At 39.0% G+C, this 10,618-nt stretch overlaps 1 protein-coding gene across 1 annotated transcript; it reads left to right on the top strand.

Moving 5' to 3' along the window:
- The first annotated feature begins 8,594 nt into the window (after positions 1-8,594).
- Positions 8,595-10,618, top strand: LOC136249868 (glycoprotein 3-alpha-L-fucosyltransferase A-like). The gene is made up of 2 exons (XM_066041994.1): positions 8,595-8,655; positions 8,724-10,618. Exon 2 carries the CDS (start codon positions 8,804-8,806, stop codon positions 9,935-9,937), a length of 1,134 nt encoding a protein of 377 aa, XP_065898066.1. The 5' UTR covers positions 8,595-8,655; positions 8,724-8,803; the 3' UTR covers positions 9,938-10,618.

Raw genomic sequence — 10,618 nt, 5'->3', positions numbered from 1 at the left:
TAAGTTAAATGCCTTTGATGTGGTTGAGGGTGTCTTTAATGTGCTCTAGCATTTGTTCAGGATCCTCTGTGGTGGTTGAATATATCATTATGGTTACTATATCAAAGCTTCACATTAGCTCTTACTATAACACTAGTACTTACTATGTAAGGTTTTCAAAATGTATAAGAAACCTTATCACCATGAGACAGTTTTGATTGTGGGATTCGGTTGGTCTCAATTGAGAGCCACAGGAGGGCTCAATTGTAGGCCACAGGAGATCACTGAAGCCCACAATGTAAAGTGGATGTTGCTCATATAGGTTTCATATACATTTTACTACAGTATTCAATAGTAAGAAGCATTAAAGCTGTACAGTTTATGGAATGCAGTAATGAGTTGTCAGCACACTTTGCAGTGCGACATCTAGATGTTGCACTGCTAAGTGTGCCACATCACATTTGTAGCATAAAGAATTCCTTTGATCTGAGGTGTGAAAGTGTTACATATATATATATATATCTAATCAAAAACAGCCAAACTGTAAAAAAAAGGTGCGGCCCCCAAAAAGGCCATGGTGAAAAAAGATGTAAAATCCAAGGTGGCGGCCAAGAAATGGCTGTGATGGTAGGTTAATGGTTACATTTTAATAACGACAATTCAGGTGAATTTGGTGCCGCTTGCCATTTCTTGGCCGCCACCTTGGATTTCACATCTTTTTTCACCATGGCCTTTTTAGGGGCCGCACCTTTTTTTACAGTTTGGCTGTTTTTCTGTTTTTGATTAGATATATATATATGTAACACTTTCACACCTCAGATCAAAGGAATTCTTTATGCTACAAATGTGATGTGGCACACTTAGCAGTGCAACATCTAGATGTCGCACTGCAAAGTGGTAGCAGCACCAAATTCACCTGAATTGTTGTTATTAAAATGTAACCATTAACCTACCATCACAGCCATTTCTTGGCCGCCACCTTGGATTTCACATCTTTTTTCACCATGGCCTTTTTGGGAGCCGCACCTTTTTTTACAGTTTGGCTGTTTTTGATTAGATATCACTTCTTTTTGTATTTGTATACTGCAAAGCCGGCCTATGGCTGGCTTTGGGGCTTTTTTAACCCGTGTGTTTTTTTCACAGGAAGAAGAAAAGAACTTAAAGAAGATTTTTAATGCTTCAATTGTTTTTTGATTTTATTAGTAATTATACAAATTATATACATATATTTATTACATGCCCATTATTCCCCACAGGATATTTTTTTGCAGTTGATCTCTCTACTGGGTGACTTGAAATGTAGCTGAACTATATACAGGATGGTTTCTTTGTAGCTGAACTCTCTACAAGGTGACCTCTTCTAGCTGGTCTCTCTAAAGGGTGATTTGTTTCTAGCTGAATTCTCTACAGGTGATTTGTTTGCAGCTAAACTCTCTACATGGTGGTTTGTTTGTTGCTGAACTCTCTACATGATGGTTTCTTTGTAGCTGAACTCTCTATAAGGTGACTTCGTCTAGCTGAACTCTCTACAGGGTGATTTTTTTGCAGCTGAACTCACTCTCTACATGATGGTTCCTTTGTAGCTGAACTCTCTACAAGGTGACTTCGTCCAGCTGATCTCTCTACGGGATGATTTGTTTCTAGCTGAACTCTCTACAGGTGATTTGTTTGCAGCTAAACTCTATACATGGTGGTTTCTTTGTAGTTGAACTCCCTACATTATGGTTTTTTTGTAGCTGAACTCTCTACAATGTAACTTCTTCTCTACAGGGTGATTTGTTGCAGTTGAATTCTCTACAAGGTGATTTGTTTGAGGCTGAACTCTCTACATGGCGGTTTCTTTGTAGCTGAACTCTCTACAGAGTGATTTGTTTGCAGCTGAACTCTCTATATAATGGTTTCTTTGTAACTGAACACTCTACAAGGTGACTTCTTCTAGCTGATCTTTCTACAGGGTGAATTGTTGTAGCTGAACTATCTACAAGGTAACTTCTTCTAGCTGATCTCTCTACAGGGTGATTTGTTTGTAACTGAACTCTCTGCATGATGGTTTCTTTGTAGTTGAACTCTCTACAAGGTGACTTCTTCTAGCTGATCCCTCTACAGGGAGATTTACTTGTAGCTGAACTCTGTACAAGTGATTTATTTGCAGCTGAACTCTTTATGTGGTGGTTTCTTTGTAGCTGAACTCTCTACAAGGTGACCTCTTCTAGCTGATCTCTCTACAGGGTGATTTATTTCTAGCTGAACTCTCTACAGGTGATTTTTTGCAGCTAAACACTCTACATGGTGGTTTCTTTGTAGCTGAACTCTGTACATGATGGTTTCTTTGTAGCTGAACTCTTTACAAGGTGACTTCTTCTAGCTGAACTCTCTATGGGGTAATTTCTTTGTAGCTGAACTCTCTATATGATGGTTTCTTTGTAACTGAACTCTCTACAAGGTAATTTCTTCTAGCTGATCTTTCTACTGGGTGATTTGTTTGCAGCTGAACTCTCTACATGGTGGTTTCTTTGTTGCTGAACTCTCTACAAGGTGAATTCTTCTACCTGATCTCTCTACAGGGTAATTTGTTTGTAACTGAACTCTGTACAAGTGCGTTTTTGTGGGTGATCTCACTGCAGGTTGATTTGTTTGCAGCTGAACTCACTAAAGGGTGATTTTGCTTGTAGCTGAACTCCTTACATTGTGTCTAGTTTCTAGCTGATCTCTCTACAGGATGATTTGTTTGTAGCTGATCTCTATACAAGTTGATTTGTGTGTAGCTGATCTCTCTGCAGGTTGATTAATTTGTAGCCGATCTCTCTACAAGGTAATTTGTTTGTAACTGAACTGTCTATAAGGTGATTTATTTGTAGCTGATCTCTCTGCAGGTTGATTTGTTTTAGCTGAACTCTCTACAGGGTGATTTACTTGTAGCTGAACTCCTTACATTGTGTCTAGTTTCTAGCTGATCTCTCTACAGGATGATTTTTTGTAGCTAACCTCTCTTCAGGGTGATTTTATTTCTAACTGATTGCTCTACAGGTTGATTTGTTTGTAGATGAACTCTCTACAGGGTAATTTGCTTGTAGCTGAACTCCTTACTTTGTGTCTAGTTTGTAGCTGATCTCTCTACAGGGTGATTTGTTTGTAGCTGATCTCTATACAAGTTGATTTGTGTGTAGCTGATCTCTCTGCAGGGTGATTTGTTTGTAGTCGATCTCTCTACAAGGTAATTTGTTTGTAGCTGAGCTATCTATATGGTGATTTGTATGTAGCTGATCTCTCTGCAGATTGATTTGTTTTAGCTGAACTCTCTACAGGGTGATTTGTTTCTAGTTTATCTCTCTACAGGTTGATTTGTGTGTAACTGATCTCTCTACAAGCTGATTTGTTTGTAGCTGATCACTCTGCAGGTTGATTTGTTTCTAGATGATCTCTCTACAGGTTGATTTGTTTGTAGCTGAACTCTCTGCAAAGTGTTTTGTTTGTAGTTGATCTCTCTACAAGGTGATTTTTTGTAACTGACCTCTCTTCAGGGTGATTTGTTTCTAGCTGATATCTCTACAGGGTGATTTTTTTGTAGCTGACCTCTCTTAAGGGTGATTTGTTTCTAGCTGATCGCTCTACAGGTTGGTTTGTTTGTAGCTGAACTCTCTACAGGGTGATTTGCTTGTAGCTGAACTCCTTACATTGTGTCTAGTTTGTAGCTGATCTCTCTACAGGGTGATTTGTTTGTAGCTGATCTCTCTACAAGTTGAATTGTGTGTAGCTGGTCTCTCTGCAGGTTGATTTATTTGTAGCCCATCTCTCTACAAGGTAATTTGTTTGTAGCTGAACTGTCTATAAGGTGATTTGTTTGTAGCTGATCTCACTGCAGGTTGATTTGTTTTAGCTGAACTCTCTACAGGGTGATTTGTTTGTAGCTGAACTCCTTACATTGTGTGTAGTTTGTAGCTGATCTCTCTACAGGGTGATTTGTTTGTAGCTGATCTCTCTACAAGTTGATTTGTGTGTAGCTGATCTCTCTGCAGGTTGATTTGTTTGTAGCCGATCTCTCTTCAGGGTAATTTGTTTGTAGCTGAACTCTCTATAAGGTAATTTGTTTGTAGCTGATCTCTCTGCAGGTTGATTTGTTTTAGCTGAACTCTCTACAGGGTGATTGCTTGTAGCTGAACTCCTTACATTGTGTCTAGTTTCTAGCTGATGTCTCTACAGGGTGATTTTTTTGCAGCTGAACTCTCTACAGGGTGATTTTTATCTAGCTTATCTCTCTACAGGTAGATTTGTGTTGATTTGTTCATTGCTGATCACTCTAAAGGGTAATTTGTTTGTAGCTGAACTCTCTCCACAGTGATTTGTGTGTAGCTGAATTCTGTGTAGCTGAATTCTCTAGAGAGTGACTTAATTGTAGCTGAATTCTCTACAGGGTGCATGACTTGTTTATAGCTGAACTTTCTTCAGTGTGACTTGTAATGTTCTGAATCTCTATAGTGATATATTTGCTTAACTCTCCACATGGTGACTGTCTTCTTGCTGAACTGTCTATAAGATCAACTGTTTACAGCTGAACTCCCTACAGAATAACTTGTGATGTAATAAAATTCTATAATGGAGTAAATAAATTAGCCGAATGCTCTATTAGGGTGACTGTTCTATTAGAGTATCTCGATCTCGCATTTGCTACACGGAGTTGGCTTTCGAATCATAACTCAGTGGTTTGTAATCCGATTCTTCTGTACTACTGCAAGTACTTTCTATGAAGATTATTCCAGCTATACACCGATTTTCAGCTCATTGCTCTAAGCGGTTTGCCTAGTAGGCGTGAAAACTAATACTTTTTTATTCCTAAAAATTGATCGCGTAATTGTGACACAGGTTGGGTTTTGTGTCATATCTCCGTGGTATTTATCTCGATTCCTTTCAAACCACCAAAAGGCACTCCTACGATGGTTACTCCATCTACATAGCAATTGTCAACTCATTCCATGAAGCGGTTTACCCTGTAGGCGTGACAACAAATCGATCTTGTTTTACGCGAATAATCGGTCATAACTCCTGAACCATTCATCGGATTTGTACCAAAGTTGATGCTAGGATTGGCCTTTGGACTCCCTTTCTGTGTGCCAAATTTCAAGGCGATCGGAGTACGCGTTTGCTTGTTATAGCAATTTTTGCAAGTGTGCGAAAAGACGAAGAAGAAAAAAAAAAAAAACGAAGAAGAAAAAAAACCAAACTTTGGCCACTCGTATCTCGGAAATGGCTTGAGTGATTTCCTTCAAATTTGGAATGTAGACTCCCCTAGCTGGCGGGCAACTCTGCAGCAAATTTGGTTCCAATCGGATGAGGTATCACCGAGATACAAATGTGTGAAAATGACGTTTTCTTTCTTCCTGTCAATATGCTCACTGTGTGGCGCGCCGGCTTCTTGGGCCGCACGACACACTATCGTGTGTCTTGATATATATATGATTGTAAAACTCACAAATTTGAGTATAAAAACAATGTCTTTAGATTATTAGCTAATTACTGTTTTTCATTGAATGTGTCAGTGTTGATTGAAGAATACTATCAAATTAGGGAAAAAATATCTTTGATTAGCAAATATATATGTGACAAATCGGTAGGCCGGGTTGGAAATCTCTACTCTAATCAATATGCCCAGCCACAGACTATGGGTATGCTAGAACAACACTATAGGTGATGATCACACATTATACCTTCTCGTATATTTGCTCAGGCTCGCCCCTCAATGCTGTTAGCATCTGTCTCGCTTACAAAGTGCGTTATTATTTTGAGGCGCCACATCAAGTTGGGTGAATATCTGGGCGAATATAGCGATAACCCTTCGTTTTTGCGAGCCTGTGTGGGGGACGGTGGGGTCTATTCTACGGAACGGAACGGAACGGAATGATGGACTAAACTACGGAACGGAATGCTTTCTCAAATTGAAGCTAGCAGCTTACCATTGCCGTACAAGTTATCGGTGGCACTTCCAGCAGGTAATCAAACGCACCCCAAGAAAGATAAAACGAATTTAAGGATCGATCGTGGGTTCTTGTTGGTTGTCATTAGTAACGAAGTACTAATTGTGGGAATAGCTGACTCAATGTGTTCTATCTTCGGATGTATCAAGTAGGGAACTTAATGGATGACTTGTTTTTACTAGTATGTGAGTTGTTTTTGCTTACTTTGACTTTAGAATGTACAGTCTGGGGCCCATCCTTTCTAATGCACCTATCAATGTATTGCCCCACTGCCCCTCCCCCCCCCCCCCCCCCCCCCTCGGGCATATATGGGGCTATAGTAGGGATTTGACACAGCCGAATGTCAAATGCCCCATAGTAGGACAAACCTATCATGTCAAATCCCCACCGTTGGCCCCAGTTGCAACACGGGATTTACTTGGGATTTGACATAGCGAAGCAAATTACAACAAAAAATATTTGGGTGCTTACTGAACGATCGTCAAATGCCCCATAGTGGGGCAGCAGTTTCGTGTCAATTCCCCCTGTAAAGCCCCACTTACGCCCGAGGGGGGGGGGGGGGGGGTGGGGCAATACATTGATAGGTGCATAATCGGCATAAGTCAGTATATAGCTACACTAGTACAAAGGAAACAAGTATGGTGACAAGCTGAATCAACATCAGATCTAAAGGAATTTTGTGCAGTGTGTGAGGAGCAAACATTCAGATACCTCAAGGAGGCTATATTGTGTGAACATCAATGATTCATTAACAGAGTAGTGGACTCATGGCAGATATCTCAGCCTGAGTAGTGAGTTGGGGTCTATTTTACAGAATGGAGGAATCAAAACTTGCAGCTTGGCTAGCCGCTATCATTGCTGAAATTGCATTTTATCGGTGGAGCCTCCAGGAAAATGGAATAGGATAATAATAAAACATTAATAGCTGTCTCATGCAGTGATTGTTCTACTACCTGATATATCAAGCAGGTCTCTTCAATTCATTCATTGCATGACCAAGGTAAGTTTTGTTACTACAATACAGTAGCCAATTGGATGTCAGTTGTTTCTGCTGATCTTGACAAGATAGTTTAGAAGACCACTCAATTTCTTCAGTTTCAGAGCATAGTATCCACAGAGAAATTAACTAGCAAGTTACTGATGACAGGAAAAGGCTAGGTGATCATGACTTTATTCAGTCTAATAAAACAGAATATATGGTTGATTGAGTGAGGTATCACTTTCAGAATGTTCAGACGACCAGCGATGAGATGCATGGATTCATCGAATTTTTTGTTGCAGTTGGAGACATTAAATATCCAAAAGCAAACTGACTGTATAATATTAATTCACTTTCTTTATATTTTCTCAATTTTGAGCCTGTATACAAATAATTACTATATAGTAAGTTTTTCTTAGTCAATAGAAATCCTAGAATAAGATGGGAGAGAAAATTTATCTTTGTTTACCTATACTGTACAACTTCAAAGGAAAATGAAGAAAACATAGACAAATCAATAAAATTAGTACAACTACAATAAGGTGAATTACAGATTTAAATACTTAATATGAATTAGAACCTTTAGATAATTATTGTTCCAAAGCAAAATTGTAGATGGAAAAAACAAACTGAAGATTGGTGAGATCTTGGTAAATTAACGACAGTGGTTGGAGATTAAAAGGGTGGTAACTTCTTGTTCTTGAATATGTTGCAAAGTGGAGGTACAAATCAAAATGGGATATCAATTTTATTATGAAAAATTTGTATACATAAATAATTTAGCATTACTGTATTCATTTGTCCTCCACTTAAATATGCTACAACAGTGTCGGTACATTGGCAGTCTACCTTGAAATCTCAACTCTAGAGTAGTACCTTGAAATCTCAACTCTAGAGTAGATCCAACACAGAGCAGCCCTCACTGTAACAAATACATGTGATCCCACTGTAATTTCATGGACCAGCTGGACTGGGAATCACTTGAAATTAGACAAACAAATTTAGCCTATTTTGTTTGAAGTGAAGCATGTGAAATGTTACACTTAAGAAATCCTAGGATTCTTAGGTGGTATGTAATTAATATGAGTGTTCCATTTTGGGTCTGACTAGATACATTGAAATTACACACACATCTTGGTCCAAATCACGTTTGCCTGGTGGCTATGGACATGGTTTCACATGTATAGAAGGCTTATAATTGAGATTTGGTTGATCTTGGAGTTTTGGCATTTAGCCTGATTCAAGGCTAACAGTCAGACACATCCTTGAGTTTGTGCAACAGAAAAAATCAGATCACTATTGAACATGGCATTAGTTCACTGCACCGGCTGTAATAACTCCATGCATACACTTCAGTGATGTTTGCAGAATATAGCCTCCTTGCGGTCTGCCAAAATATTTGCTCCTCACACACTGCACAAAATCCTTCAAGTTTTAATTCAGCTGGCTCTTTCCTGTTACCAGTGTCTTCCTGCTTGCTTTATTTGTACACTGACTTATGACTTGAAAAGCCGGCCCAGACTGTTTTTAAAGTCAAAATAAGCAAAACAGCCCACATAAAGTGCCCTTCTTGATATATCCGTAGATGAACCATGGATGAACATCACTGATACAGCTCATCCCACAATTAATACTTCGTTACTAATGACAACCAACAAGAACCCACAATCGATCCTTTAATTCATTTTATCTTATGCTTGATAACTTGTAAGGGCAGTTTCAGCAATTGTAAGTTGCAAGCTTCAATTTGAGAAAGTGTTCCGTTCCGTGGTTTAGTCCATCATTCCGTTCCGTAGAATAGACTCCACCGTGGGGGGCCGGCGACATCATATTCGCCTCGCAGGCCGCCTTTAATTTGTGGTCACTCTCAGTTACAATGGACATTCTTAGCGTAACTTACAGACCGAAGCTGTGTGTATTCTTTATGTTGGTAATTATAGCACTACTGATATATGGAATCCCCCATTTTTGGAGTGATGAACAGAGCATCACTGATGCGGCAAGGATGACAGGACAAATCCGTCTCTCCCGAGGTCCTTCCACACGAATGGGCATACACAAGGGTTCCAGTCCTCTGTGTAAAGATCAGGGCAACTTTTCAATCTATTACAAGCTCACAAAAAATGTGAAGTGGCAGTTCATAGCCCATGGAGAAGAGGCAAAAAACTGTACTTTACCTAATGGTTTAGTCTGTGAGCTAACCAGTAACAAGTATGATTATGAAACTGCTGATGTGTTACTTATTCGTGAATGTGGTACTGATGTAACTCAGCCAGCATATCCTGGACAAATAATCCTTAGGTACAATCGTGCACCAGAACATCAGAAGTGTAATCAGGTTGGAGCATTGCCATTAGGTGACATCAGAGTTAGTTACACATTAGCTAGCACAATTCCTTTCCCATACATTTGCTGGCCTGATATTAAGCAGCCTCTGATTGATGTACTAAGACAGGAGCCACCAGTTGGCAGAAATGGAGTTGCCATGTTTGTTAGTCACTGTATCAAATGGAGACAAGATTATATGACACAACTAATGGAATATATTGATGTTGACTCTTATGGCAAATGCTTACATAATACTGATATGAAAAGTTCAAGAAAAATAGGATCGGATTCATTTATTTCAATAAAATTGGACATTATTAAAAGCAAAGGGTACAAGTTTGTATTGACGTTTGAAAATTCCCCTAGCCTTCGTGAGTACATTTCAGAAAAGATTTGGCATGCTTACTTGGCTCAAGCCATTCCTATATATTATGGTGACAGTTACATATATGATCAGGTACCAGGGGCTAACTCATTTATAGATGCTAAGAAGTATGAACCCAAACAATTGGCAGCATTTATCAAGAAAATTGATGAAGATGAATCACTCTATCAGTCATTTTTCAAATTTGATATTGATCATACTCTAAAGTTTCAAGAGAATTGTCCAATAGAATTATTAGGTTGTACAATGTGCAAAGAATCGTATCAGTTGAAACAACAGCGTTGTAGAGGAAGTTAAGGAAATAACAATAACACTTCTATTAACACACTGTATATGCAGAATTCAAACAGAATGCAACAGTCAAATCAGTCAAGGTGTGTATCTTTTCAACATAATTGTAATTTTAAAATCATATCCAGAAACATTAATTCTTGTGAGCAAATTGCAAACTTTCATGAATATTATTGTGCAGAAAAACCTGCTCATCTGCTTTCCACTTTCAAAGAAACTATAAAAAAAGTAATTTTGGTCAGCCCATCATAGCAAATGCCAGTGAAAGGTTCACACAAGCAATTCCAGACTATGTCATATGACAAAGATCACAATTTGAGCTTTAAACTTTTTAAACGTGTACATAATTATATTGATTTGCTATATGTGACCCAGTCTGGGAAAACTGGTGTTATCGCCCATGTCAGCAGATTCGACCAGAACACAAAGCTACATAAATAAACTATCTAATTTTACGATCAAAATCAGCTAGACTTGAGTGGTCTGGCTTTGCTGGCTGCTTTTCCCAAGCCCAGTGGCGATCCGTACATGTAGTGTGGGGCCTTAATGGAGCTCTGGTCAGCCTGGGGATGGCTGTATGTGGCTATACAGCTCCGTGGTGTTGAATAAATACCTCTGCTGTGAATTTCCTTTTATTTTAGCCAGTTTTGAGACCTGAATGGCCCATAACTTGGCCTAGTTCATCCC

The sequence above is a fragment of the Dysidea avara genome, chromosome 3 (assembly GCF_963678975.1).
Source record: "Dysidea avara chromosome 3, odDysAvar1.4, whole genome shotgun sequence".
In the NCBI taxonomy this organism is placed as follows: Eukaryota; Metazoa; Porifera; class Demospongiae; order Dictyoceratida; family Dysideidae; genus Dysidea; species Dysidea avara.
The sequence above is the reverse complement of the archived record's forward strand: the minus strand, read 5'-3'. Positions and strand labels throughout refer to the sequence as shown.